The following is a 27927-nucleotide window of genomic DNA, read 5'->3' on the forward strand; positions in this document are numbered from 1 at the left end:
ACAACGTCGGTGAAAACATCATTGATCACTGACATATATTATCAGAGCTCATAAGTAGATCTACAAGAAAAGCCTCCCATTTTCAGCCACAAAACCCAGAACCAGACAGAAACCCCGCAGCATAGGCCAGCGCCTAGTAGCAAAGTAAAGAAAGAAGATAAAAAGGAAGGTAATTTATGAAAGTGTAAAAAAACCCCCATATGTCCGGAGAAGAATGTCATAAGAAAAGACAAGAAAAGAAGAATATGCGAGCCTGACAAAGCTGGCATGATTTAGGTTCGATCATATTACAAGCTCATTGGGTGAGAAAGTCCTCAATCTCGAAGCCGACTCTCTTAAGTGACTTTTCCTCCAGTTCGCTTGGTGGGGATGCCAGTCTTCGAACCACAATGGTTCGTGCATCATGAAGACGAACTTCCACGGGGCTGCCTCCAAGACGCTCTAGTTCGTCCTTCTCGCATTCTCGGATGTACACGGTTATGTCCGGTCCTACGCACGCCCTCCACAGAGATGCCATCCACTGCCAGTGGTCAAGTGGTGCATACGAATCCCCGATCGGGACGGAGCAAGCAAAAGCATCCGCGGTCGTTAGTTGGTATCGGGGAACAAGTGCGACAGGCACGGGCATCGTAATGGAACCCAATCCGGTAGAGACTGTCGAAACAGAGCTATTATCGCTCAATTGCTCGGGAGAGTTGATCTGTAAATCAGCAGTCTTGGGTATAATAGTCCGCGGCGACACTCCTGGCGTGGATTCTTCGTCAACTGACTTTGACTCCGATGATGCTCGTGAAGGCTTCACGAAGCTGACTATTTCGTCGGAGATGCGGTGCCATGAGGAGATGATATTGAGGTAGTCGACAGTTGCATCACCCATTTGCTCGGATTCGGAGTAGCTCTCACGAGACCGAATCTCAGGTCCTCCGAAGATTTGGGTATGATACCTGCCCTCCTTCTGTAATGTATTGTTCAAAAATTCGACCATCATTTTAACAAGAACAGGATCTTGTCCATCCACGGCTATCACAGCCCCACGTCGGAACGACGATCCATCATGGTATGCTGGCGTCAAGGGCGGGGAGATCTTAGCCAAGACCTTTATCTTGTTGAGAAACGGGATTGTCATGACGGTGGCTTCGATGCTAGGTCCATCATGCGAATATGGAGTCGTTGGGGTGATAGTTCCGGGAACATGAGTAGCTGTTTGTAGCGGTGGAAGTTTCAAGCTGGGATCCGGCGGGGTATACTCCTTGACATTTCGGCCGGGCCGTGGCTGCTGTAGCGGCTGGTACAGACCTCGTGAGTCTGCTACTGCCGAGCGAGGCGTGTATGGAGATGCAGGATATGAAGAATCCGGGCTTCTTTCACGGATATCGTAAGGACCAAGCGGTCCCAACCGCCTGCGCTTACTATCCGGTGATCGGCTTCTGCTTTCCACAAAATGCTGACGAGGCAAGCGTGATTCCCCATTACCATTGGGGATGAGCTTGATGACATTAGGAGCACGGTCCAGATCTTTGGCGCGACACTGGTTACTGCGTGCTGAAAAGACCTCCCCAGGTGCCGATTTTCCACCGAAAAAGGAGGCCCTGGGTGTATAAGGAGTCTCCGGTGATACTGGAGGGTTCATCACACGGCCTCCACATCGGCTGCAGACTGTAGAGCCTGGAGGGTTATGGCTGATGCCAGATGCTCCGCTCCGGAGATTCCCATCCCGACCGTAGCGACGAGGCTGATAGCGATACTCTGGGTATTGTTGTTGGTGCCGAGCTTTCTCCTCCTGTCAAGAATTAGGTGGTCCACTCAAAGATAGATACGGTACATGCACTTACCTCTGCCAGCGCTTTCCACTCATCCTTTGTCTCCTGTGGAAGCCCTCTCCATTGCTCCCCAATAATTTTGGAGATTTCAGGATTGGCAAGGCCTGGGTTCTGCGCGACCACTGCAGCTTGGTAATGTTGGCGGTATAAGATGAACGCTTTAACCTGTTTGTCAGCTCAAGAAACAAATCGAGCAGATTTCAAACTTGCATACCATTTCGAGGCCTAGGGATCTTCGGATCCGGCTGACAGAGGCAGAACTGTGTGGCCGACTCCCTTGGGGTGGGAGCATTGGATGACTTGATTGGACTAGATGACGATGAACGTTCTGAAAAAGATGAGCGTTCACGAAGAGGAATAGCCTTTGTAGCTAGAAAGTTCGTGGGCTTCGGGGCTTCAATAGCAGAGGTAGCGTTGGAGGCGACTTTGTTGAGAGCTACCTTGCTTCGATTCAGAGAGGTCAGATGCACCGGAGGCAGTGTGTCAGTGAATCGACGATGACCACTTAAAGCCGCAGTGTCCAGATGACGGTCCATCATAGACACTTTAGCGACATCGTCATTCATGATCTTATGCTCGAGGAGGTTACTAGTAGGCCGTGACAAGGGGAGATGGTGAGAGCTGTCATGGTGTAGAAGAGGAGGCTTGGGCAGAACGCGATCGTAAGACATGACATCTATTTTATGGAGTAAAGAGCAAATGGCTTTTTGGGGGGTCGCAGAGCGAGAAGTGGGTGAACCAGCAGACTTGAAAGGAAATGGCGGGCAATGAATAATGAAAGTCTGCGAGATGGTGGGTGAGAAAGCGAGGTTATAGAGAGAGCCGTGGCCCTTGAATGGGCGGACGCTGCACAAGTGGATGAAAGAAAAGAAAGCCCCAATATAAGGTTATAGTTATAGTCAACGAGACGAATGAGTTTCTCCTCGTGCTGCACCGGGTATTTCCAGGCAGGCTGTTGTTAACCTTTTCTTTTCTTTTTCTCTTTTCCAATCGAGCGGCCGTCACTGTTGGTTTGGTGTCTTGGGCGTGAAATATTTTAATTCCAGTTCAGGTCGAATAATAAGGATAATAAGAATGTTGATAATAAAATCCAGCTGAATTATTATTTGAAGGCGTCAGGGGTGTCCTCTCTGCTGGGTAATTTTCTTTTCTTTTTCTCCCTTCCTTTTTCTGCCTCCTCGTTCTTTGACAATGAAATGATATTTCCATTCAGGCCGAGCCAACCAAGCCGAGGGGACGCCAGTGAGATAAAGCCAGGATTTGGCTTTTCAAGTGCTTTGTTATGGGGAGCTATCTTTGGGGCCTTCGGTCTGGCGCCCCTCCCTTTGACTACGACTAAAAATCCCGGGCTTTTTAGTTTCTTTGTCCCTGTCAGGATGGACCCGAGTCCTTCGTCCGGTTGGGAGGGGACATTATCCCCACCAGAGACAGCTGTTCGGACAGAAGTGATGGAACCTCATGGTGAGGAAACCTCCCGGGTTGGGAAGGACGTACATCACGGTTCCTTCCAGCGTGTGGTGTGGTGTTGTACTGGGGCGGAGGAAGAGGTACCTTGACTTGACTCTACTGTCCCTGGATGAACCTCCAACCAAGGGTACCAAAGAACTGGAAGGGCAAAAGAAGAGCCAGAGGGCGAGAGAGACAAAGTGGGCACTTGGGAGGTAGTAGCAGAAAAGCAACAACCTGAACAACCTGAACCTGTTCCTTTTTTTGCGAGGTGAGTCAGCAGTAGGGGCGAGAAATGGGCCCTTCCAGAGCTCATTATTCTGGATGATTGATTGCCTTGTTGTTTTTGGGACCTCATTTCACATGTTTGGGCAGTTCGATAATAATACGCCTTTCAGTTAAGTCAGTAGCTACCTGGAGAGCTACTACTTAGTTGAACCCGGGGACCTAAGTGCCTAATTGTTTTACCTTTTTACTTTTTTTGCCCCCTCTCAAGACCCTCCCTGGTAAAGACAAACTGCCACCTATCGACTAGTTGCATAGAGATGGCTATACAGGTTTATTGTTTCAATCCTGGAGCCATTTTAGCTTTCCTTTGTCTGTTCGGCGTCCGCATGCGGTGTGCTGCAGTGATCTGGGACCAATCCGCAGTCAATTTCCCCCGACCGGGCCTGGCAATTGGCCCACCGCCAATGTGACACATGCGCAAATGGATTTGATTGTCTTCCAATCCGTCTAATTTCTCGCCAGCATCATCCTGCTTGCTTTTGCTTTTGCTTACCACGGTCTGGCACCCACCACTAGCCCTCTACAGTAGTAGTACCTACTCCGATGCCTGAGTGGTACTTCGAAGGTACTTGTTGTTTGCTGCTGGCTGCTTGCTATTTGCTTGCTCCCTCGCATGTATCGGTTGGTTCCTACTAAATCCTACCTACTTGAACTAACTGAATGTGCTTGCTTGGCTCTCTAAGGTAGTAGTTCCTGGAAGTTTGATACCCACTAATCTACACTGGGTACTGAACTCCGTTGTTCCCCATAAAAAAGAAGGAAAACAGCCATCGTGGCCATGGCTACTACGGTCTTCTTGTTTTATGGGACCATCTCCCTACCATCAATGTAATACATACATTCCTGGTGGCGGTATCAGAATTCCGCCATCTCCACCTCCACCTCTCTCCTCCATCTAAAGCAAAGGTACTTTTGGTCCAGGACAGCTCCTGGCTAATGACAGAACTTCCCGAGGCTTCCATGACAGCAGGCCGATCCTCTTCGGAGACAAAGAAACTAACAGCCAGCACCGAATGAAAGGAAAGAGGAGTCAAAAAAATAAGAGAGAGGGAAAGAGAAGAAGCAAAAAAAAAAAATACCGAAAGCAAAAACAGGGAAGAGAACGAACAGCCTGATTTGGCAAATTGGCACTGGATACTACTCCTTACTACTCCGTACTTTACCACCGACACCACCAACATCCCATCTACCAGCATCATCCGCACCATCCGTTACTCCTGCTATTTTCCCCAACCATCTTTCAAAGGGGGTCCTTCCAACAGGGTCTGGTCAGGATCCATTATTCTTCCCCTGCCCAAAGTCTGATCCGTAGTTCCCTCGACCCATCGAAAGGTTCACGGGTCTCCATTGACACGTTGATGTTGCAGGTGTCCCCATTCCCAGACTGGAGGCCGGATCGATCTACCCTGTGGCGATCGCATTCCGATCCCTGCTCCACCTTCCACCGCCATCACGTTACAATCTTCCGTCTCCGGATGGGGCAGCCTGACTTCCGTGCTCATTCTCAATGAGACATACCACCTCAGTTAGTTCCCTGTTCGGTCCTTGTTCGGTAGCGACCTGAAACCTCTCGTGATTCGAAACAGTTGTGTTCCCCCAGTACAAACTCTTTCCTCTCGCTCATCCATTCTCAGAGCGGGGAGAAAGACATGGTCTCAAACCTATTGACACATCGTCTAGAGACCAGTCGAATAGTCGGGCGGCATGCTCAATGGAGATAAGAGAAGCAGGCCGCCATTTGATCGTGCTGTTCATCAGCGTTTGATAGTCCCGGGAAGCGGCCGATGTCTAATCATCTACAGAACAAGTTTCCCCCATCATGTCCTTGGCGAAATTACGTCTCAAGAAGTAATGAAAAAAACAAGTAAGACCTCATCGGTTGCGCTTTTGGAATTTTTTTCTCTTTTCTCTGCTCTCTTATTTTGATGTTTAAGGGAATTTTCATCGGAGCCACATCTCTTCAATTCCATGGAACACTTCCGCGCCCAGAAGCCTATGTGCTGAGGGGCCCAGGTGCATATCGTTCCTGAAAAATGATACGGTCAGCACTCGATCAAGTCAATGGGCGCCAATCATAATGCCTTGTCCTTACCAGAACAGAAATTTCTCCGGACGGTCGCACTGTTGCGCACCTGACGTCACCATCCACTGCTGGCTGCTTTGGACGCATGCGTCTTCAACATTCTCCCAACCGGGATCCTCGTTCCTCCCCAATCCATTCTCTTCCTCGATCCCTGCAGCAAAAAGTTGCCAGTCGCGAATCTGGTCCGCCAGAAACGAGTTGGTGTCGAACAAATAGATCGTGCCGTTTGACCAATCTTCGGCGTTATTGCGGAGCTCTCCGTTCCAATAGTCTGCGATCCTCACGGCATCTTTGTGCTTGGTAATCTGCGGCGCCCCCTGCGCTCTATAGGCCGGCAGGAAGGTTACATCTGGTGCTAATGTTAGGATGATCTTGAGGTCATTGCTGCCCCATGTCTCGGCCAGCAAATTCAGCTCCTCCATAATGACTTTGATATTGCGATCGACTGCATGGGATGCATCCTCGTACGTCTTGGCCATTACGTTCCACAAGTCCCATACACCAAAGGAGACGACCACGATGGTGCGATTCTGACGCATGCCAATTGCAGTCGCATCCATCCCTCTCGTGGCTTCCGTCTCCGCCGCAATCCAATTGGCGACCTGAGCTTTCAGATCCGCCAATGGAGACTTGTAGAGGTTGAGTAAGGAGCCCGACAGCTCCGTGTTATCCACCACAGAGCCAATGTAGTTTCCTCTCAAAGACTTGGCTGTCTCTGCTAAGTTTTCATGGTGACATGAGAACTAAGCCGAGTAATTAGCTTACCACTTCGATCCAGCCAAGTAGCTTTCACACTCACCGAGTTACAAAGCCAGTCCGTCCATACAGATCCCTGAAGCTCGGCTGCATTGTTATCGCTCCACGAGTCACCAAAGACGACTAGGCGACGGTCGAAAGATGCTGTGGCGTGGAAGTCTAACGTGGGCTCTTTTGTCAAGACTACCCGGCGATAATAATGCTGAGAGGCAAGAAATGAGGCTGACAGGAGAATGCTGCACACAGCCAAGGCGCAGACCGCGTGAAATTTGCTAAAGAGGCGCATTGGGTCCGGGCATAAAGGACGGATACGAACGGTGGAGGCGGGACAGCGAAAGCCGCTGGGCTTCGCAGGCGAAGCCGATAAACGCTGGGGGCGATCGGCGGCACTCTTTGTTGCGCGGTTGCACACAACGATGCTGAGTGTATACGATTTGTCCAAAGGAAAACGAGAAGAAACCGAACAACGGAAAGGGGGGAAGAATGAGATAAGACGGAGATGCCGTACGTAGTGATCTGCGGCGAAATCAAGCAGGAACTTCTTCCCCTAACACAAGCACGAAAGACAAGATTGCCTCCGGCAGTACCGTGCAAGAGGAGAGAGACTAATAGCGTGCAATGGGGATGGTTGGCGCCAGAGTGGGGACTCGACTGGAGAACTCTGTCAGTCGGATGAAAACGAGAACCTGAGGGGAACGGATGCAGCAACAAGAAAAAGGAGACAATTCCGAATGGTGCGAGAGTTGGGTGAGGAAACAGAAAATATTCACTGACCTGTCCACTACGATAGCGCGCTTGTGGCCATCTTTGCATCTGCCGTAAGGCTGTTCTTGTCCTGGGCCTCTCGGACGTTGGCAGTGGCCGCGCGGCGACGTCGGAACGGTAACCAGTCGCGTGCTCTGGGTCTTTTGCGTCAGTCCCAAGACTCCATCGGGCTTGGAAGAGGCGGTTTTGTACAAGGCAGTCCCCATCAGTGGATCTCACTGGCTTGCCCTCGTGGACAGTCTCTGTTCCAGCAATAAGGGTTATCGAATCAGCAACGAACGTCTGTCGGAAATGGCGGTCATGTTCCCTGAACCCCCTTACTGGGATGTCATGAACAACCCCTCCTCGGCCACTATCTATCTATCTAGTATCTATCTAGTATCTACTACCGAAGGGGCAGTTTGGGTGGTGGGTAGTAATCAATCAATAATCAAACATTAATAGATAACGGGGCGCCTCTTCCAACTTCCAAGACTGGCTGCCAGCTTAGACTCCGACCTTCCGAACGGTCCATCTCGATCCGGATTGGTCCCCCGTCTTTGGCTGTCGGGAACGGCAGAACGCAATGTGCAACAAAATCCGAGTCAGCGAAAATACCCTCCATAACTACTTATACTAGCTTTCTTCTTATATATATGGGGTTTTTCGAATTTATGGTGCCATTTACAAAGACGCACTCCGAAGAACCTCCTTAAAGCTTCGCTGGTCGTTGTGGTTTTGACCCTGACCAGTTCGGCACCTGATTGACTGACCAGATCTACAAGTCTCTATCGCCGATGCGCTCAGGGGTTGACTATAACTAACCCCTAACTAGCTTTCGACTCCTCACTTGTGACAACAAGCTTAATATAATGAAGATTCTTATGTTGAACAACTTCCTGCATAACGATAAGCATATGCACCGTCTGTAATGCCCGGCTCCATGCAATACATCAGCCAGCATGTATTGCATCCTAGGCTGCAGGATGGATTCTGAGTGCGCAACGGATGAAAGTCCGCTCGGAGAAAGGCTCTATGACGAGAGATGTGGCACCTAAGGCGCAACGCGATGGCTCCCCGGATTCGCCTGGATAGAGCTTAGGAGGCACCCTACTTGACGCTGGTTTAAAGGGTTGGTCAGTGAACATACCCATAGGCTGTCCTAGCTGTCGACTATTGGAACGCATAAAGTCGCAATCAGAGGGATGTAGGTTAGCAGCCATAGATATGGAAGACACCGATCTGTTGGAGATATCTGATCCCAAATCTTGCCTACTGTGTACACAGAGTCGCAAGGATCACACGAAGATCAGGTGACCTAATCTCCGCTTACACCTAAAGACAGGACCTTATCCTGCCGTCTGGATTGAGTAGGTTTATCATTGAATACGAGCATCATCGCGTAACCAGGTCTTTCGACTTCATTTCTATCGTGACGAGTCAGTGGGATCCTCAAGCATAAGAATGCAGGCCTAGCCTCATTGTTCCTAAAAGGGAAAGGGGGCAAGTCAGGTGCCGGGACTGCTGACATAAGAGCCCTACCGAGGACGCTAAGTCCAGAAGGGTTAGTGGACTTAGTCAGCCGCCCACACAGGGAAATCTCGCTACACCACCAAAAAAATCCCACGAAGAACGAATCCCCGACGACCTGAACCTCCTCGACCTGTCGACAAACCGCGCCCTCCGTCTTGACCGCGCAGACCCGTCAAGATGAAGCTCAACATCTCCTACCCGGCCAATGGGTCTCAGAAGATCATCGAGGTTGACGATGAGCGCAAGCTCCGTCCCTTCATGGAGAAGCGCATGGGAACCGAAGTCAGCAACCCTCCCCCCTTGGATATCCGCACCCGAAAACACCACATTTGGAAAAGAAAAAGAGACGAAATTTGAGAAATGCACGAAAAATATGGGAAAAGCAGAAGACTGATTGGGGTTTCTTTTTTTGCTATAGGTTGCCGGCGACTCTCTCGGTGACGAGTTCAAGGGTTACATCCTCAAGATCACCGGTGGTAACGACAAGCAAGGTACGACTGGATTGCTTTCCCCCTTTTCGGATTTGGGCTCGACTAGGAGGACTCGAAAACGAACAAGAAATTGGATATCATGGTTAAGAATGTACATTGGATGCTGACTTTGGTTTCTTCACAGGTTTCCCCATGAAGCAGGGTGGTATGTACCGACCGACGCAAATATAATCCGACAATCACAAAAACAGCAGAAACTCATCGATTTGTGTGCAGTTCTCCTCCCCACCCGTACCCGCCTCCTCCTTGCCGATGGCCACAGGTAAATGCGACCTGCCGATAATGGAGTTTACGAAATGGAAGACTGATGTCCACTGCAGCTGCTACCGCCCCCGCCGCACTGGTGAGCGCAAGCGCAAGTCCGTCCGTGGTGGTAGGTTACCAAACAACAATATATCCGTTACTATCGTGGTTAGGAGTTGATTCGTTGACGCTTCGTGTTTACAGCCATCACCGGTCAGGACCTCTCTGTTCTTGCCCTGAGCATCGTCAAGCAGGGTGAGGGTGAGCTCCCCGGTCTCACCGACACCGTTGTCCCCAAGAGACTCGGCCCCAAGCGTGCCACCAAGATCCGCCGCTTCTTCGGTCTCGACAAGAAGGACGACGTCCGCAAGTTCGTCATCCGTCGTACCGTCACCCGTGAGGGCAAGCCCGACTACACCAAGGCCCCCAAGATCCAGCGTCTGGTTACTCCCCAGCGTCTCCAGCGCAAGCGCCAGCGCATTGCCCTCAAGCGCCGTCGTGCTGAGGCTGCCCGCGAGGCTGCGTAAGTTGCACCCTTTCCTCTCTCGGCGGGGACATGTGCCCAAATACATCAAATGAATATCCGCTAACCGTGCGATCCACAGTAACGACTACGCCAAGCTCCTTGCCAGCCGTGTCCACGAGGAGAAGGCCAAGCGTGATGAGCTCCGCAAGCGGAGAGCGTCTTCGATGAGGAAGTAAATGTGTTTGTCCGGGGGTTAATGGTCGGGTTACGTCTCTGTTCTAGCTAAGGGAAAAGGGTATTATAGAAGAATCTCAAGCAAATGGGAAGGGGGATTTATTTTATATCTACCCATTTTCTCTTTTCCTACTTCGAGTTCCGAAGCAGAGCGACCCAAGAACAAAAGCTCCTTGTCGGGGGAGAGAGAGAGGAGAGAAGGCGTCTGCAGCGGACCGAGACTTTGGCGTGCCGATATTGTCTGATCCACAACATCAAAAAAAGGAAATGCTATATCTCCACATTTTATGGAAATGAAAGGGAAAAAATGTGAAAGAATTTCTTTGTTTTTCTTACACTTTTTTTTTATGGCCTTGCGACCATTATCCCTTCCCCTTCCCTGGCACGATTAAAAAAAAAATACCCAAGGACTCCGGTTCTCCGCAGATGATTCTTCTCTATTTGCGCTGCTTGTGAATGAAATGAAACTCTTTGTATTCCAAATTTCAGTCGGTGTTTTTCAGGTTCTATCTATTCCCTTGGTTGTAGTGTAATCCCCTGGACCCTACTGTGGTAAACTTTAAAATTATTCAAATGTAGCCCAGCTGTGGATTATTGTGTGGCCAGTACTTTTTTGCGTACCCACAATTCTAACCCAAGATCCCACTAGCGATCGTTAGTCAAGTGCGGAGTAGACACAGACAGACACAGGCACAGACACTGTTTTCTGACTGCACATCCAGCACACAATCCACCGTGTGTCTTGAATGTGTATAGTGCATCATTAGTATTCTTAATTAATCATTCTTATACACGCATGACTACTAGAGCTACTATCCAGGATCAATCAAGACCCTCGCCACTCAACAGTGTAGCAATGTATACTTACATGGCCAGACAGGGAGTATATAGATATCAGACCAGGCAGGTGAAGTCAATGCACTACTTACTACTCAACCCCGCTACTAACACTAAGCTATCTTCAATCTTCTGTATATTATGGCTATCAGTACCGAAACCGAGAAACTGTAGCACATGACCACCTAACTATAAGGTTATATACATCAACATCTACTATGACGAGACACACACAAGACAAACTGAAAGATACACAACATCATACTTCCAACCTACCAAAGATGTCAAGATACGCTCGACGTACTTTTACCGCATAGTGCGATACCCATACTTCAATTTACCTATTTTTACTGAATTTACCAAACTTACCTTGTATCCCATCAAATCAATCAATCAGCCACCAGCCACCAAATCCATTGTTTCACAACTAAATAAATACACGTCAATAGTAAAGGACAACAAAACCTTACTACATAGCCACCTTCCAACCCACCTAGTACTAACTTCACTCATTTACTCAATGAAACCTACACATAACCCAGTATACGAAGATTACAGCTGACAGCGTGTGATGAATCCAGGCGCCTTGTTTGACATGGAAGAAAACAAACAGATGGATTATTTTTGAATAAACTAGCAGGCATTCAATAGAAGCAGTCAAATGTCCTAACCATGCCTCTTGTATTTATTATCACGTATCCAATACTAGAAATGCCTGACTCTTCATACTACTAGTATCCTAGTAGTACTGTTGACAAGCACCTCTGTTCTAGCTCTACAGTAGGCCTCAATAGTACTAGTAAGCTATATTAATACTAAACACAAATAACCTCGAGTAAAAATAAACCCCAACCACTAAGAAGAAGAAACCATCACGGATGGTAAGATGACAAGCTCCCGCATCGCCGACCTGATTACTCCGAGAAACATTTCCCGCTACATACTACTCTCCCTCTTTCGGGAATATATTTATATTGTGAGCTACTACTCAGTAGCATACCAGTAATACCAGAGTAGTCTAGATATTAGTAATTTATGGCTTGAAGTAAAAATCAGAAAGCAAAAAAGTAAGCGAGATAGTGCCGCCGATCAGTGAGGGATGGATGGCTAGATCTGGACGATGACAAGACCGACTATTGAAGCCGGAAATATAAATTTCGGAATTGAAAGTACGACTTGCAGCTTGAGGATCGATTTAGGGCTAGCCCGTGTGCATCGCCGCGGAACTACTAGCTGGAATCTCCGAGGTTAATTTGACGACTGCAGATGTTTGTTCCATACACGGTATTGAATGTTTCCTCGAATTCCATATTTTGCATTTGACTACATCTATATTTGGTGTGTATGTTACGTGTTCAGGACGGAATGAGATTCAGAGAGTCAGTCTATTGTATCAGTAAAATTCACATGTGATCCGCCCACAAGAAGGAAGAGTGGTACATCGGAATGAAGACGACCAAGGGGGAAAAAGAAAACCGTTGATATATGTACAATATAAATGCTTCAATTCAGCTGGTAATAGAAAGCAAAAGGCGCCGCCGACTTTTCCATATCTCCCTTCCTTTCCACCTTCTCAAGTTCCATAAGCATCATAACCGGTAAATGCGTTAAATATAGTTTTGACAGACGGAGGCGCCTATCCAGGGAGTTCCGTGGCTAAAGAGTCCTAACATCATGATCTAGGTCCTCCTAGAGGTATCCGACTACGCACGACAATATCAAAAGGCAAAAGCAAATATGAGCCGCCTCCAGGTAGCGGCATGTCCATCTTATCCTCCCTCACTGCCAAGTGCCCTCACTAGTTCGTTTAGGCAACAGCGTGCGAGAACAGGAAGCTCACAGACTCGCCGTTGTGCGTACGTCTGCAGGCCTCCGCAAGGGTGGGGCTGATGTCGATCGTCTCGATCTTATCGCACTGCTCCTTCTTGTCTTCGTGAGGAACAGTGTTGGTCACAACAACACGGCTCAAGCAGCTGTTGTTGATGTTCTGAGTAGCCTTGCCGGAAAGGATACCGTGCACAACAATCGCGTTGACTTCCTTAGCTCCGTGCTGCATCACAGTATCGGCGGCCTTGACAAGAGTACCGCAGGTATCAGCCATGTCGTCAACAATGATAGCAATCTTGTCCTTAACGCTACCAACGAGAACCATGCGCGAGACCTCGTTGGGGCGGGGGCGCTCCTTGTGGATGAGCGCGAACTGGAGATCGAGGCGATCGGCGATGGCAGTGGCACTATTCAAAATTGCCAATTAACATCGCTTGCAATGTTTTAAGCACTCACAGGACCGAATTTACTTACCGCTTAGCACCACCAGCGTCAGGACTGACAATGATACAGTTGCTCACATCCAGGTGTTCGCGAATCCACTTCAGTATACTAGGCTCGGCATACAGGTTATCGACGGGAACGTTGAAGAAGCCTTGGATTTGGCTGGCATGGAGGTCCATGGTGATGACGTGGTTGCAACCAGCAGTCTGGAGCATGTTTGCCATAAGCTTGGCAGTGATAGGAGCACGGCTCTTATCCTTCTTATCTTGGCGCGCATAAGGGAAGTTGGGAATGACGGCCGTGATACGTCTTGCGGAGGCGGTCTTGCAAGCATTGATCATGATGAGCAGCTCCATCAGTCCATCGTTGATATCATTGGGCCGCGTCGACTGCAAGATGAAAACTGCAGGGTGTACACATTAACCCGAGATCTTTTGCGGGCCTGGGTCTGAGCAGGCGGAGTGGACAACAATACCATCCTCATCTCGTACACTCTCTCCGATTGTGACACTCGTTTCCTGGTTCGAATATTGGAGGACCATGATCTTGGTCAGTTCAATGCCAAGCCTGCCAATTGAAACGGCTCGTTAGTCCATGGTGTACTGCAAGGGTGCAGAAGTAGTCCAGAACTATAGCGCATACCGAGCTGCCACGAGGTTTGCAAGCTCAGGGTGACTGTTACCAGTCAAGAGCTTGATCGAGTTCGAAGCCATTGTTGGAGATTCAAGAGAAACTGGAGGAGGGGTTCAGGTGAGAGCGGCGCGTGGAATCGGACGGGTGTAGAGGGGAGATTGATATGATGATAGACAGAAGATAAAGAAGAATTTAGAGAGCAGGAATTAGCATGCCTGAGAGATAGGAAACGCCCATCGACCGGAGAGAGAGCAGCGGATTGAAGAAGTTGAGATTCGAGCCGATGCCCCGCCGGCAGGTGACTTTTTCGCCCAGCAGAAAAAAGTTGCATCCCGTGACTCCCCGGATCCACCGCCCCTCACCGCCTCCAGACTACGGAGAAGCACCCGGCTGACTAACCGCGCATCGATGGCTGGACGAGAACGTGTGTGAAAGAACGAGAACAATTGACTGGAATTTTCTAAGTAATTGACACATAGCTGAAAAAAAAAGTACATGCTGCTGCAATTTGCAAAGTAAAACACAGAAAAGGTAGTGAAAAGTCTCGAACCGATCCCCAGCATCCCAGTTGACCTGCACTTCAATTGGTCTGCCGGTTGCGGTTCATTTCCTACCACCACCCCCATGCCTTTGGTAAGGTACAAACTAGCTGAAAATGAAGATGTGTCAAACGCCATAATATGCTTCAGCACTGAGTCAAGGACACTGCAAATGGAAGTGGGTTAACCCCCAGATCATCATTCAGGCAATAAGGGATATTAGCGCCACCATTTTATGCAAATCCGAAATATTCACTGCCAGCCGTCATCGCAGTGTAAAGACGTTGCCGTAAAGTTTCGTAGCTCTCATATTCTGGAAGATCCAGCTCTGTGTCACATCGTTAGCAAGCTGTGCCATATAGACAGTCTCGGACATTGCTGGGTGTACTTACGGTTGAAACAAGTATGAGAGCTTGGGAGACGATCCTTGTTGCCGTAATCACGGTGGATGTTGAAACGGCTAACTCCGTTCATACCCTCGAGTTCCTTAAATCCATTGAGAGGCACCTTACTAGTACCCGTAACGAACTGCAGAAGCTTGGCGCGTTCTTCCTTATCGAAAGAGCGGACAGCGCGCCAGAACCACTGAATCTGGGGCGAGGAGGCCGAGTAGTTATGATACTCGGTATTGACCTTCCAATCATCCACTTCAATTTCGGGGAGACCGGAGATTAGCAACTCAAGCTCTTGCTCATTGAAAATAGAGATCAAATCGGAGGGGATGATCTCATGGAATCCTGTACAGCACGTATTATTAGCCACATACTTAAAAGAGTCAAGCGGAAACGGGACCTAAACATACCCTTCAGGAAGTTGTCCAGCTGCTCCTTGACGGAGCCGACCAAGCGGTAATCCACGACACGTTGGATGTATTCCTCCTTATTCTCTTCAGTGACAGGGATATTGCGTCCGTTCTCAATGAGATCGATCACTTGTTTTTCTCCAAAGTCATCTGTCTCGACAGCGAACGTCTCAGTAATGATGTCAGTGATGTCGTTTTCGAGCATCCAGAGAAGGGACTTGTAGTAGTCAAGGTCAAGCGTCTCCATATCTTTGATGGATACTGACCGACCGAGGATGCACTTGTAGACCGCACGGCTGAAATGGCAGTCAAGGACACGTCCCTCGTACAGGGCCTTGCCGATGATACGTCCAATGAACTTGAAGAACATCAAATGTTCGGAATTGACACCACTGAGACGATTCGGGTGGAATGTAGTCCTGTCCGAAGCAACAGGGATGAACAGAGCGTAGTTGGGGTTGAACATGCCACGCGCGAGGACCTGGAACCATTCTCTAGTCACACCACCGGCATCGACACCCTCTTCACCATGGAAGCGTACGTTCAGCTTTCCATACTTCAGTTCGTCTGCCGTCTTGAAATACAGAGACTTGAAGGAATCCAAGAAGACTTGGTCACGTCTAACTGACAGCTGAAGAGGAGGGTGGGGGTGACGAGGCTCAGCGCCACGGGAATGAATGCGACGGGTGAAGTAGTTGCGCTTGTTGTCAAACTCTAGAACCTTAGGGTTCTTGACCAGCAGCGAGAAAGTGCCACTCATCAACCGGGGGTTTTGCCGCACAAGCTCATTGAGAATCTTGCGATGTTCCTCTGTAAACTTGAAAAAGAGGCTTTCCATGCTGAGACCAGCGTCAACGGAAGTGGTCGACACAGACAACTCCCTACTGTTCCGGGAAAGAGAGGTATCCTTAAGCGTGGTATTCTTGCAAACCACCATTAACGCTTCGATCAAAGGCAGGAGAATAGTTGCGACGTTGAGCATATTCTCCTTCTGTCGAATAACGGTCAAGCATTCGCTGAGTCTGGTCCACAGAGGCCCGAAAGTAGAGCATTCGTACAACGTCTGTAGAACATCTTCCTTTGCGGCATTGTCAGGCTCGGCTCCTTTCACCTTGTCCGTCCGAGAAGGATCGAACAGATAATCGAGAGCCGTGAGAACGCGCAATAACTTAGCCTGATCAGAACTGGCTGGCGAGAACTTGGCCAAAGCTAGACCCTGCATATCGGTACCAGTACGAGCCTGGTGAATATGCGATAGCAACTCATCAAGATCAGTGAGTATGACAGTGCTCAAGGTTTGAGCCTGGCTGACCAGCTCGTTCCCAATCACGTCCCTGGCGCCGGGGACAGCGGAAAGATTATTGATGGTGGAAAGTGTGTCTCGGAATGTCTTTCCGTTGCATTCACGAGCGGCAAGGATATGGACCACCAGCTGTAAGTTGTGGTCAGGGACAACTGGTGGTTCGATGGTTCTTCTCTTGTGCTTCTCATCTTCAGCTGTCTTTGCTTTGTCTTCTTTGGCGGCTCCCGATGGTTCCGTTTGCCCTGGCTGAGCAGATTCAGTTTGCGGTTGCGTAGTCTCGACAGTGGGAAGCGGTGCATCCGTCATTGTTGTATCCGTGGCAGAGCCAGTCTGATCCGTTGAAACGGGCTGCTGCTGTTCCTGTTCTTCAGCCGGTCTCTCTGCCTCTGCCTGCTCGGGCTGCTTGCCCTTAGCTTTCTCCTCTTCCTCCTGCTTTTCCTTCTCACGACGGAGCAAGAGTGTAAGAGGCTGTGTGATGCTGCTTAGAAGACTTGATAACTGCTCCATGCAATTAGGGTTCTCCATGATCAACTTCCGGTCAAGTAGGGTTAACAATGCATTAAGAGCAAACTTGTTAGCCCTGTTCTCCTTGCCCTTGCCCTTGCGGAGAGCCTTCAGCTTCAGGGCCGGGGAAGAGTCATGCTCGGTCAGGAAGAACCAAGCAATGTGAGGGTTGTACTGCGACAGGAAAGAAAGGGTTCCCAGGCACTGCTGCACAACCATGATCGGAGTCACTTCATTGCTCACGTTAGAAGACCCCTGGAATGACAAATTCCGCTTGACGGATTGAGGAGTTTTCTGAACCGACGAAGGCTTAGCACGGAGTGAGAGCTGAGCAAAACTGCGTTCGATCGCCGAGACATCTGCACTACCGTCTTGAAGGACAGAAAGGATAAGACTAATGACCTCCATCCTGTTCTGGCGGTTCTCGCACACATTATGGAGAATGTCGTTCAACTGGTGGCGCGCGTTGCCTTGGAGAGGCATGAACATCAGACGAAGTAACGTAGCGACGCCGGCCTTGTCCAGCATCTGGACAATTTGACGTCGTTGTTGTTTTTTGGGCTCTTGATCGTCGGCTGGCTCACGTCGGTGACGGTGGTCGACCCGAGTGATATCGCCGAATTGTGCCAATCGTCTGCCTGGCAGCGCACGAGCTTCCGAAATGAACTCTGGACCTAATGTTGCAAGGATTTCTTCAGGCTGATCAGCCAGAACAGCTTGACGTAAGGATGGGTCTAGTGTAGCCAGAAAACTGGCAGGATCCATATCTTCTGCATGAACTGGAGCTGGAGCTGGAGCTGCACCTGCAGCTGCAGCAGCTTGTCGACGAGCACTGTCACGCTCCCGGCGACGACGATCGGCCGCTTCTTGCTGCAGCAACTCCTCGCGAATCTCTGGAGGCAAGGCTTCCAAGAACTCTGGATTAATTTCGCTAGGCTCTTCGCCGGCAGCAGCAGCCTGAGAACGTTGTTCTGCAAGCTGCTGCATGATAACTTCCTCTCTCAGTTCTTCAGGCAAGGCTTCCAGGTACTCCGGATCAATTTCCATGCCAGTGATGTCAAGCTGACGGCCTCTGATAGTTGTGTGCACGCGGGGAGCAGGTTCTGACGGGCCTGTCTCAGTCTCGGGTGCCGGTGCTGCGGCCTCATTGCCGGTGTCCGTCTGCTGTACATCGTCCATGGGCTCCGCCACGATACCGGATGCTTGTCGCTCTGCTTCCTGGCGTTCCAATTCTTGCTGCCGTCTGGCATTCTCCTCCTCTTCCTTGCGCTTTCTCTCTTTCTCCTCCTCTTCCCTGGCGATGCGCTCCTGACGTTCACGTTCTGCGCGTTCTTCTTCTCGCCGCTTTCGCTCTTCCTCCATCTGCTTTTCACGTCTCTTTTCTTCCTCAATGGCGGGGGGCACCAAAATCTTCAGCAGGGAATTGACCACACGCTGGGTCTTCTCAACGTATGCGCTGCTGAACAGAATGCGGGCCTCCTCTTGCCAACGGCTTCTGGTTGTGGCCAAGGCGAAGCTCACAGCTTGGGAAGGATCGTCGCGAGTACGGGAAGGAGGAGCTTGGGGCCTGCCAAGTCCGAATATGTCTTGAATCCGGTTAGGCATTGCACGTCTGTCAACATGGACGTGGATACCATCCGGACGGGTGATGACCCCAAATCCTGGGCCCCCCTGGCCGCCGATAGCCTGCAAAACTGCGTTCATGAAGCTAACAGGACTATCCATGGGAAGCAGACGTCCCGTGGATACAGGCTCCATGCCATGGACCCAGTCGGTGAAAGCTTCATTGCCGGGTACGCGGGGCTGGCCACCTGTCTCGGAGCCACGGTCTGTCCGAACAAGAAGTGGGTTGGTCCCGTCATCATTTCCACGGGCCGGAATCTGAGTTCTATGGAGCCGATATGGCTGAATGGGAACAATACCGTGCCGACTGGGCATGATTCCACTAACCGCAGCCCATGCCGGCCGAGGACCGTGAAACCGGGAGTGATGATGGCCTCGTGGCGGTTGCTCATCGCCTTCCCATCCCCAAGGATCCATAAGATCTTCCTCATCATCGAAACCCTGATAAGACCCTTGGTCATCGTCAGCATCCTCGAGTTCCTCTTCGAGTTCCTCAAGTTCCTCGTCTTCTTAGAGCATTGTTAGCATTGGATACACATATATTAATAAGGGACACTTACCTTCTTCATCAGCAAGATCATCATCAACGATGTCTTCATGCATATCCCCAAGACTGTCAGCCTGAAGATCTTCGACGCCGCCAGCAGCCTCATTGAGGACACGGAACAAATCATCAAAACGCTGGCCATCGTCGCGCTGTTCTGCCTGTCGAAGACTATCGGCCAACTCATCCTCGAATTGATTCATGATCTCAGCTTCTTCGTCGTCTTCAGACATCTCTTCGCTTTCCCACTCGTCGTCATCGCCCTCCTCTAGGCTTTCATTATCATGATCTCCTGTAATTTCACCGGCAAGGATTTCGTCGTCGTCCATATCGGAATCGTCCTCATCGTCCTCGTCATCTTCGTCGTCGTCTTCATCATCTTCATCGTCATCGATGACCACTTCGATGTCCATGCCGTTATCGCCAGGAAGACCCTCAATCGGCCCAACGCCTTCGATTTCATCCTCTTCATCACTGACTACCTCGCCATCGTCTTCTGGCAAGTCTTCATCATAATCCATCTCCTCACCATACTCGTCGTCGTACATTTCGTCATCCTCCTCTTCCGATTCTTCGGAGCTTGTCTCCTCCTCGTGCCTAGGCTCGAGCATGCCCAGGGTGGAGTGGCGGAAGAGATCGGGGGTTTCCTCGCGGTCATCTTCCATATCCGAAACCGATGTAGCTGAGGAGATCTCATCGTCTTCAGTTTCAGCGAGAGTGGAGATGTCAGATGACTCACTCAACACCACCGCAGTCTGGGTGAGCTTGTTGAGAGGACGCAAAATGTACTTGATGACCCGTTTGGACGCTGGGAAGTTGAGGTCAATCTCAGCGACTGAAGCTGTCAGCGCAGAAATGAAGTGTTTTTCAAACATAGTCTTAGCCAATTGCCTAGTCGAAGACGCGAAAGCTGTTTCACCAGAAACGAACGCATATCCACTGAGCATTTTATCAAACAGATCGGCAAGTGACATCAACCTAGAATACTTGGCGTCAAGGGGTTCATTCGAAGCATTTGCTTCCTTGTATGACCTCAGCGCATGTTCCAAGACGAATCTCCGCACAAAGGCAAGCTCGGGCTCGTCGTCTTCATTGAGGTCCTGTTCGTTACGTCGCCTTCCAGGCCCGCCAAATTCGCCCGTCTTTGTACAAAGAGCAACAAGAACACGCATTGTCCAAGCGGACGTGTTGCTTCGCTTCTTGAACGCAACCGATTCGTCATGTTCCATAGTGCCAACCGGCACTAAAGCATTCAGGAGATAATTCAAGATCCCTGAGCGAGGCTTTGACGGGGTAGCCGCATGAGGATCTGCCTTGCGCGAGAAATTGATGAACTCGACCTTTGTGCGGTTGTAAGACGAGAGAAGCTCGGTCAAGCACTGCAAGAGGAAGCATCGATAGATGTAGATTGGGTGGTCGTCCGCCTTGAATGCCGGCTTGTCTGACTTCTTGTTGTTGCGTGTGCCCTGCGCGTCGGTGCTAGAAACAGATGGAGAAGGTTCATCGATTGACATTTCCACATCAGTTTGGGTTTCCGATTGATCGGGGGCAGAAGGATCTGTGCTCTCGGTGGGAGCCTCCTTATCATCGACATCCTTATAAGACAGAAGCTCAGAAAGTAGATAATGGATAACGCCATCAGGGTTCTCCACCACGGGCGGCTTGAGATCGGTAGCTTTGGCCTTGTCTTTATCCTCAGAAGATGCTCCACCTGCCTGGCCCTCGCTCTTTTCCGGACTATCAGGCGCTTCTTTAACCGTTGTGGAATCTGAAGAACTGTTCTTCTTGTCGGCCTTCAGCGTGAGAACCTGAGGTCGTTGGCGGTTGTCATAACGCTGCAACTTCAATTTCTCATTGGATACTTCAACAAAAATTTCAGGGGATCTGAGGACAAGATGGTACATTTGTCGGACGTAACCGGTTGTATCAATCTGGCGGGACGATTTGGATTCGAAGTTGGCGACAATCTCACTTTTCATGATCTGCCGGATGGTGTCCTCATCCTCGATGATGTGTCTCAGAATCAACATGAAAGCTCCCTGAAGTTTCTCATTTGTGGAGCTCGACAGTTGTTTGACCATGACAAATAGACGTTGCAGGCTTCGTTTTTCTCCCAGCCGCACAGCAATGCTGCGAGTGCGTGTGAGGATGACAAGAATTCGACAAATCGAAAGGGCCAACGTTTCATCCTTGCCTATTCTAGGCAGTATTTCGACCAGTGCCTCATAAAGCTGCATTTTCTGATCCAGGGATACAAGAGGCTCCTCCAAGTGAGCTGGTTGCTCATCGTCTGCACTTGGGTTCTCATGATCAGGGATACTCCAACGGATCTGAGGTGGTTGACAGTCATCAGAAAGCAGCTTCTCTAGCACCAGGAGGACATGGCCGATCCAAGGGAACGATTCATCGGACGACTTCTCAGGTAATACTTGAATGAATCCGAGGAACGTCGTGAAGCATTCTTTAAGCTCACCAAGGGTTGCGGTATACATTTCCCGATCCTGGACGACTAGAGCGAGAAGGTGAGCATAGGCGGCCACCTTTTTGCCAGCAGCCTGGAAATTCTCCATCTGTAAAGAGACCAAAGATTGCACAAGAATCTCGCCCACTTCCCTTCTAAAACTTTCCGCGTCGCGGTGTCTTCTTGTTGCAGAGGCAATCAGATCAGCCAGCTCGAAAGAGACGTCGTGGTGCTCATTCAAGATGTCCAAGCAACGCTCAATCAAATTCGAGCGAACCTGCTCCCGTTCCTTATCCAAATCCTCAATCGTAGTCACCTCACGCCGTCTTGTAGGCTGTTCGGAGCGTTGTTCTAGTGATTGATTTGCCGGAAGGGTTGAAGGCTCCGACGAACTACCACCGGGAGCGTTAGAGATACGGGGCGTGATTATTGGAGATTCCTCATGTTCATCGCCCCCTGTGGCATGATCATCGTTCAAAATATGAGTCAGGGCTCTCGCCAGGAATTCAGAGCCATGTCTGACTTCGCTGTCTTCAGATCTGCCCTGGCCTTGGTCTTGACGGGACGCATCATCGGTTGGTCGGCCTGAAGCTTGTGCCAAAAGCATGGCAAGTGCAGACCGCTCGAGGAACCCATTGTCAAACGACGGGGCGTCGCCCGCAGGCTCGTCAGATCCTTCAGCCCCTGACGTTGACCGAATCGATTCGATGTCACTAGGGGATGGCTCCGCCCTTGGAGGGGCTCTTAGCCGACTTTGTGCCCTGCAGTACTCCTCGGCGGCGGCATATACGTTGTTGCAGCGATAAAGCGCTTCCTTGGCAAGCTGCCCATCGAATCCCTTCTCTTGTAAAGATACCATGCGGTCCTTGTTCACGACAAACATTCTTCTCGCGGCGTCTGCCACCATAGGAGGCACATCGGAGCTGCGAGCAGCTCCCGTCTCATATTCACCATCGAGCGACGAACGCAGAATGTCAATCAGGCACTTGACAACAGAACTGGAGGACTGCGCGGCGAAGTCGGAATTCCACATGTCCCGAGCCATCGGTAGAATCTCCATCCGAAGGTCTACCAAAAACTGGCCTGGTTGAAAGTAGTCGGGGCGATCCCGGTCACGATCACTGGTAGTCATGGCTTGTGTTTGGCTGGAATCAACGATGTTCTTCCCCGAGGCAAGCTCAGAGAAAAAGCTGAGAATAATCTTGATCCCGCCGTAAGCGGAGGTGAGTCGTGCTGAGACATCTTGTTCAGATTCGGCGACGGATTCCGGCGGAGTGAGGGCCTTAACCTCCTGCACAAAGAGGTCGCAGATATCTTTCGTTACTTTCAGGCCTCCGTGTCTCTTGAAGGAGAACAAAACCAGCGTAAGATAGTGTGAATGAGGACGATCTGCGGTAGCTACAACATGGTCAGCATCTAGGCAAGAAATGGTCAAGGGAAAGGGAACCAGCCTACCTTCGAACAGAAGATGGGAGAACGAAGACAGTATAACAATCAGATAAGCGAAACGGAGCTTGGAGTTGTCACTGGCGTTTGGAGGCTGGAATTGCAATTGCTCAAGCACGGCTCCGGCAACAGCATCGGCCACCAGAGTTGCATTCTGCTTCTGGTAAAGATCCGTTCTCCTTTTTCCAATCAGACCAAGTCCCAAGTTATGGAAGAAGCCAGTGATTGAAGAAGGTAATGAACTGAGGAGATACCGAAGGGCCTGAACATTTTTGAATGCTACACCGTCTTCAGCAACCTTGGCTGTGGTAGGCTCTTTGGACTCTTGCGCAACTCCAGGTTGGGCACTCTCGCTAGCAGCTGGACTTCCCCTGCTAGGCTCTGCACCAGGTACGATGGCGTTCCCTTCGGAATTCAATTGTCCTGCGATAGGGTTAGACCTTTCTGGAGCCGAGCCAGACTGCTGCACTTTGGTGGCCTGATCCCAGGTGTCGGGTATGTTCTTCTCAAGCAGTATCTCCTCCCAGACGCATGCTGCATGCAGACCTCCCAACTTCTTCACGAGGGAGCAATATCGGTCAACTAGGTTAACTTGAGCAAAAGCGGAGGTTTGCTGGCTCGGACGCGTCTGGTACAGAGGCATCGAATAAATCTCACGAAGGAAATCGGTGAGGATAAGAGCAGCCCCCATATGCTTTGCGAAGAATGTTCCATTCGCCTTGGAAATACTATGAGTCTCCTTGCCCTTTTCTTCGGATGCCCCAGTGGATGTTGCCATGATCAACGGTGTGAAAAATCCGGAATGATGGGGCTCCTGCCAGAAACCCGAGAGCATATCGACAGCTCGTTCCGTTCGCTGGACGAGGGACGGCACAACCAAGTGAGGCTTCGTTTCTGCAAGCATATGTACTAGGACGGCGAGCTCCTGGTTGGCATCCGTATTATGGAAATCAAATGGGAGGCTTTGCAATGTCGCGAGATCTAGGACAAACTCTACACCCCCGGATTCAATGAAATACGAGCAGTTCGGCTGGTTCTCAAAGAATGCACCCAGGAATCGAACGACAGGGTACAGGTAATCTGTGGCAGTGAGACCGGCAGCGTCCGTTTCCTTCGGCTCAATGTTGTCAATCGACGATGGAAGAATCTGGCTTAGATCGCCGAGTAGTAGCTTTCCGCCATTCGGGAGCTGATCGGACGTCAATTGCGGCACACCGTAAGTGGAGGCATTCTCGGGCTGGTCGTCACTTTCGATACCGATCGCCTTCAGCAAGTGGGAAGTAGAACCCGAAATGATTGGCTTTCCTTCCGGATTCTCTGTCCACAATTTCGCACCCATTCCGACTGACCAGGCCTTTGCTCTGCACAACAGTCCAACACGTGCAACCATCACGATAACTGCAGTCATTATGTGAGCCTTCAAGGCCGGATGATGCCGCACCAACTCATCAAAAGTGGTACCTAAAGATCGAACTAGGTTGAGATCGTCCTTTAGACACTTGACGTGCTCAGGATTCTCAAAAATTTCAAAGAAGCTCTCCAGAGCATCGGAGGATTTGAACAGCTCGAGACCAGAAGCATTCAAGCAAATGGCTCCAAAAGCGGAGGGGATGCACGAGAGAGCTTCGGCGGCGGGCATGATTCCGGGGGCCAAACGCGCCTCTGCCGATCTTACAATGGTATATTCCCGAGGGCCCTGACCATCCTCTGCCGTTGTCTCGGTAGCACTGGTCTCAGGAAGCCTCGAGGGCTCACCCTCAACATCAGCACTTTCGGGTTCGGCAACTATCTTCTCCTGGGCCTTCAGTTCGGAAGAAGTAACGGCCTCCAGAAAGCTCTTGCTTAGACCAGCCTCGGCAATTACTGCGTAACTCGTAGGCTCATTATGAATGAAGCTGCTCAGGACGTTGACCGCGTTGCTCCAGACGTGAGAACCAAACACCCGGGCGTTTTCCAACACTAGGCGTAGGGAAGTCAGTAACTGAGGCGAATCAATCAAATTCCGAAGGACACGGTCAAATCCGCCGCCATTGTGCTGCATGATATGGTTGACAAATCTGAACATCCAGCGCAGGGCTTGTTGTTGGAAATAGGGGATTTGATAGTCAATGGATGGAGTTTTGTGCTGTGAAGGTATTCCAGCTCCCTTGGATACATTCTCAAAGGATGACTTGGTTTCGTGATCAATCAAGTCCGAAATTGCGTCGAATCCCTTAGCACTAGTAAGTGTCCCCAGCGCATCACGGACAGCATGGACGAAAGTGTCCAGGAATTCCATGATGCGAGAGTAAACTCGGCGGGCCTTTTCTGTCCGAAGATTGAGAACATCAACAAACATGGGGATTAAGCCAGCAGCAACAAGAGTTTCTGGGGTCCGGGTACTAGAGCCCGGAAGCGTCCGTAACAAAGCGAGTAAGGCATCCCGCCACTCATCCTGGCTACCATCTTCACCATCAGGGTCTTCCGAACCCAGCTCATTGACGGTTTTGCGAGTCAAGAACATCAGCACACCATGGTTGACATTGACACTCAATGCGCCACAAACATCGATGGCGCGTGCCTTGTGTTTCGCAAGAGCATCAAGAGCCTGGAGCGCCAATGTCTGCAATGTCCGTGAGACTGGAAGGTCGCCACTTGCACCTAGATGAACCAATTCGCCTAGCTGGTAGGCGAGCTGCAGACGCTTTGGCTGCTCCATATCATACTGAAGGACTTTCTGCTGGAACAGCGGCTCGGGATAAACGTAAGCTAGGTTAGTAAGGGCGAGAATTCTGATTGCCAGGATTTGCTCCCGCGTGGAGTCTGACGTCGCCAATCCTTGGGCTGTACGTATTCTATGAAGTAGTTCGTATTTTGAGTCATCTGGTACTTCGTCTACATGCGCGGCGACAAGATCTTCGGTACTTGTCGAGCAAATTTTCGAATATGGTAATTCAAGTGTCTTGCCACCCCGCAGCGTCTCGTCCTGTTTTCCTGGCGTCGAGGTCACAGATGCAGGCGAATCCTCGGCAGTCGACATACGGCTCAGGCGTGGTGTAGGATGGGTGTGACTTCTGCGTAGAGGGGTGGGTGTGGTAGGGGCCTGTACCGATGGTCCACCAGTGCCGGTCTCCGGTGCAGTCTTAACCGGTTCTGATGAGCCAGACGGATAATATAGCAGGCGCACACTACCCCATTCATCCCAACTCTCATTCTCCCGTACAAGAACAGACATATCATTGGCATTATGCCTGGCCTGAGATGCCTTCTCCTTGGACTTGATCGAAGCTACCGGGGACACAGCCGTTCTTCCTGAAACAGAAGGGCGCGGGAACGGCGCAGCAATTTTCTGCAACTTCTCCAAGTCAATGTTGTAGTGAGCTGCCAGCAAGCTGTGCTGGATATGGGAGCCACCCCGTTGGCGTGAATGATACCGCTGTGCCAGACACAGAGATAAACGGAGGGTGGACTGAAGCAGAGAGAGCGAAGTGGTGTTCAAGAGTTCGCCCAGGCGTTCACTGCTGCTGTACAAGCTGCGATTACCGCACTTTTCGAGCAGCAGCCTAGAGAAATCAAGAATAACCTCTAAAAGCTCCCTGTCTCCTTCCGGTCCATATCCAAGTTCAGCTAACTTGGCATCAACATCCTGAGGTTTTCCTGCACTGTCACCATGCACGTAAGACTCCACCAGAAAGTCTTTGCCGAAAGGCTTCGTCTGAGGACCGTTGTTCAGGGCGTATTTCTCGATGGCAGATGCCAAGATCTCGTCGAAGCGGTTCAGCACGTTAATCCAATGGTACAGGTCGCCTCTGGGGAAGGGCCATATGCGAGAGAAGGTGTTGAGATATGAAGGAAGCTCCGGGACTGGAATAGTGGTGGCACGGGCTACGAAATCCGCCAGATATGGGGACTAAATTGATAGAAAGAGTGAAGGAAAAATTCAGTTAGCCTGGCAGACGTGACAGATGGAACGCGGGGTGGGAAAAGAGGGACTCACGATCGTAGCCTCGTGTTTTTGGCTCGCCACCTTCTTAATTCTCCCCATTATGACAGTTAGAGACAATGGCAATCATGAGGAGGCTGAGAAAGCCAGGAGGGCGTCTCCTTGAGAGGGTGGGGGTTGATCTGTTAAGACCGGGTCGCGGAGCAAGTCGCGAGGAAGACCTTATGACGTTTTTTTTCGGACCTCTCCTTCCTCAACCAAACCCGAAGAATGGAAGAGAGAGAAACAAGTGGAATGGGAAATTCCCGCTAGATCAGAGGAAACCGAGTGAAAAAGAATGAACTCGGGTGATCCCCGGTCGATCTAAACTTTCCGCAACAGGTGGGATGGATTAAATAAGATAAGGACTGAGGGATGCGGCTTCGCCCAGTATCGCTGGGAGTCAGAATGACAGGGGACGGTGCAGGTCGTCAGCCCTGAGATTTTGACATCCAAATAAATCAAAGCTTAGATGAATGAGGAGGTAAGAGCGGTTACCTGGGGAAGGGTGGGAGAGGAAAAGATCGTTGCAAGGTTGATGGAGGGGGAGGAAGAGAGAGGAAGAGGAGAATGTGGTAGGTGTTGGAAGGTTCGTGAATCCGATGATGGGCTTTGGGAGCTCTGGGCGGCTCTCAGTCACTTTCACTCACTCAAAACTCACTCAACTCACTTTACTTGCCTGGGTTCCCGCTGGTCGCGGTGTGGCTCCGGGCAGCCGGAGCGGGTCTTCTTCTTTCCCCGCCAGCCAACAAACAATAAATTAATAAATGACCTGCCTTACCTTCATCTCACTCTACTAGTTACTTGCTACTACGGAATATACTACTGCCTGAACTCCGTACGACTTGGGTGGTATGTGTTATTGTAGTTGCTACTCCCAAGTATCCCACTACTACAGC

The 27927-nt window shown here is 50.3% G+C and overlaps 8 protein-coding genes across 8 annotated transcripts; 2 read left to right on the top strand and 6 right to left on the bottom strand.

Annotated features, from left to right (window-relative positions):
- Window positions 1–295: 295 nt before the first annotated feature.
- Window positions 296–2491, bottom strand: BDQ94DRAFT_174417 (putative HMG box transcriptional regulator; the record flags this gene model as incomplete). Its single annotated transcript, XM_026772343.1, has 3 exons — window positions 296–1780; window positions 1833–1978; window positions 2035–2491. 3 exons carry the CDS (start codon window positions 2489–2491, stop codon window positions 296–298), a joined length of 2088 nt encoding a protein of 695 aa, XP_026621761.1.
- A 519-nt stretch (window positions 2492–3010) lies between these two features.
- BDQ94DRAFT_151461 (uncharacterized protein) lies at window positions 3011–3861 on the top strand. Its single transcript, XM_026767755.1, has one exon. It carries the CDS (start codon window positions 3017–3019, stop codon window positions 3374–3376), a length of 360 nt encoding a protein of 119 aa, XP_026621762.1. The 5' UTR covers window positions 3011–3016; the 3' UTR covers window positions 3377–3861.
- A 193-nt stretch (window positions 3862–4054) lies between these two features.
- BDQ94DRAFT_151462 (uncharacterized protein) lies at window positions 4055–4618 on the bottom strand. The gene has a single exon (XM_026767756.1). It carries the CDS (start codon window positions 4514–4516, stop codon window positions 4340–4342), a length of 177 nt encoding a protein of 58 aa, XP_026621763.1. The 5' UTR covers window positions 4517–4618; the 3' UTR covers window positions 4055–4339.
- Window positions 4619–5495: 877 nt separating this feature from the next.
- On the bottom strand, window positions 5496–6679 carry BDQ94DRAFT_174418 (uncharacterized protein; the record flags this gene model as incomplete). Its single annotated transcript, XM_026772344.1, has 3 exons — window positions 5496–5580; window positions 5647–6380; window positions 6437–6679. 3 exons carry the CDS (start codon window positions 6677–6679, stop codon window positions 5496–5498), a joined length of 1062 nt encoding a protein of 353 aa, XP_026621764.1.
- A 1380-nt stretch (window positions 6680–8059) lies between these two features.
- Window positions 8060–8558, bottom strand: BDQ94DRAFT_151469 (uncharacterized protein). The gene has a single exon (XM_026767757.1). The coding sequence runs from the start codon at window positions 8358–8360 to the stop codon at window positions 8112–8114; it is 249 nt and encodes an 82-aa protein (XP_026621765.1). The 5' UTR covers window positions 8361–8558; the 3' UTR covers window positions 8060–8111.
- Window positions 8559–8661: 103 nt separating this feature from the next.
- On the top strand, window positions 8662–10629 carry BDQ94DRAFT_151471 (40S ribosomal protein eS6). Its single transcript, XM_026767758.1, has 7 exons — window positions 8662–8952; window positions 9089–9161; window positions 9286–9306; window positions 9378–9423; window positions 9482–9534; window positions 9609–9927; window positions 10010–10629. Exons 1-7 carry the CDS (start codon window positions 8848–8850, stop codon window positions 10104–10106), a joined length of 714 nt encoding a protein of 237 aa, XP_026621766.1. The 5' UTR covers window positions 8662–8847; the 3' UTR covers window positions 10107–10629.
- Window positions 10630–12229: 1600 nt separating this feature from the next.
- BDQ94DRAFT_151475 (ribose-phosphate diphosphokinase) lies at window positions 12230–14119 on the bottom strand. Its single transcript, XM_026767759.1, has 4 exons — window positions 13855–14119; window positions 13688–13779; window positions 13243–13615; window positions 12230–13175 (listed from the first exon to the last, which is right to left on the bottom strand). Exons 1-4 carry the CDS (start codon window positions 13923–13925, stop codon window positions 12749–12751), a joined length of 963 nt encoding a protein of 320 aa, XP_026621767.1. The 5' UTR covers window positions 13926–14119; the 3' UTR covers window positions 12230–12748.
- A 498-nt stretch (window positions 14120–14617) lies between these two features.
- On the bottom strand, window positions 14618–27261 carry tom1 (E3 ubiquitin-protein ligase TOM1; the record flags this gene model as incomplete). Its single annotated transcript, XM_026774357.1, has 6 exons — window positions 27044–27261; window positions 23077–26956; window positions 19177–23019; window positions 15187–19122; window positions 14777–15121; window positions 14618–14712 (listed from the first exon to the last, which is right to left on the bottom strand). Exons 1-6 carry the CDS (start codon window positions 27089–27091, stop codon window positions 14618–14620), a joined length of 12147 nt encoding a protein of 4048 aa, XP_026621768.1. The 5' UTR covers window positions 27092–27261.
- Window positions 27262–27927: the final 666 nt, after the last annotated feature.

The sequence above is a fragment of the Aspergillus welwitschiae genome (genome assembly GCF_003344945.1).
Source record: "Aspergillus welwitschiae strain CBS 139.54b unplaced genomic scaffold BDQ94scaffold_42, whole genome shotgun sequence".
Lineage (NCBI taxonomy): Eukaryota > Fungi > Ascomycota > Eurotiomycetes > Eurotiales > Aspergillaceae > Aspergillus > Aspergillus welwitschiae.

What these genes read in the sequence shown, in the direction of transcription:
- BDQ94DRAFT_151461 (XM_026767755.1), top strand. Translation starts at nt 3,017, where the DNA reads ATGATATTTCCATTCAGGCCGAGCCAACCAAGCCGAGGGGACGCCAGT.
- BDQ94DRAFT_151462 (XM_026767756.1), bottom strand. Translation starts at nt 4,516, where the DNA reads ATGGAAGCCTCGGGAAGTTCTGTCATTAGCCAGGAGCTGTCCTGGACC.
- BDQ94DRAFT_151469 (XM_026767757.1), bottom strand. Translation starts at nt 8,360, where the DNA reads ATGGCTGCTAACCTACATCCCTCTGATTGCGACTTTATGCGTTCCAAT.
- BDQ94DRAFT_151471 (XM_026767758.1), top strand. Translation starts at nt 8,848, where the DNA reads ATGAAGCTCAACATCTCCTACCCGGCCAATGGGTCTCAGAAGATCATC. An exon ending in CGGTGGTAACGACAAGCAAG is followed by an intron (nt 9,162 to 9,285) that starts GTACGACTGGAT and finishes GTTTCTTCACAG; the next exon opens with GTTTCCCCATGAAGCAGGGT. An exon ending in GCGCAAGTCCGTCCGTGGTG is followed by an intron (nt 9,535 to 9,608) that starts GTAGGTTACCAA and finishes TCGTGTTTACAG; the next exon opens with CCATCACCGGTCAGGACCTC.
- BDQ94DRAFT_151475 (XM_026767759.1), bottom strand. Translation starts at nt 13,925, where the DNA reads ATGGCTTCGAACTCGATCAAGCTCTTGACTGGTAACAGTCACCCTGAG. An exon ending in GCAAACCTCGTGGCAGCTCG is followed by an intron (nt 13,780 to 13,854) that starts GTATGCGCTATA and finishes TTCAATTGGCAG; the next exon opens with GCTTGGCATTGAACTGACCA. An exon ending in GACGCTGGTGGTGCTAAGCG is followed by an intron (nt 13,176 to 13,242) that starts GTAAGTAAATTC and finishes AATTTTGAATAG; the next exon opens with TGCCACTGCCATCGCCGATC.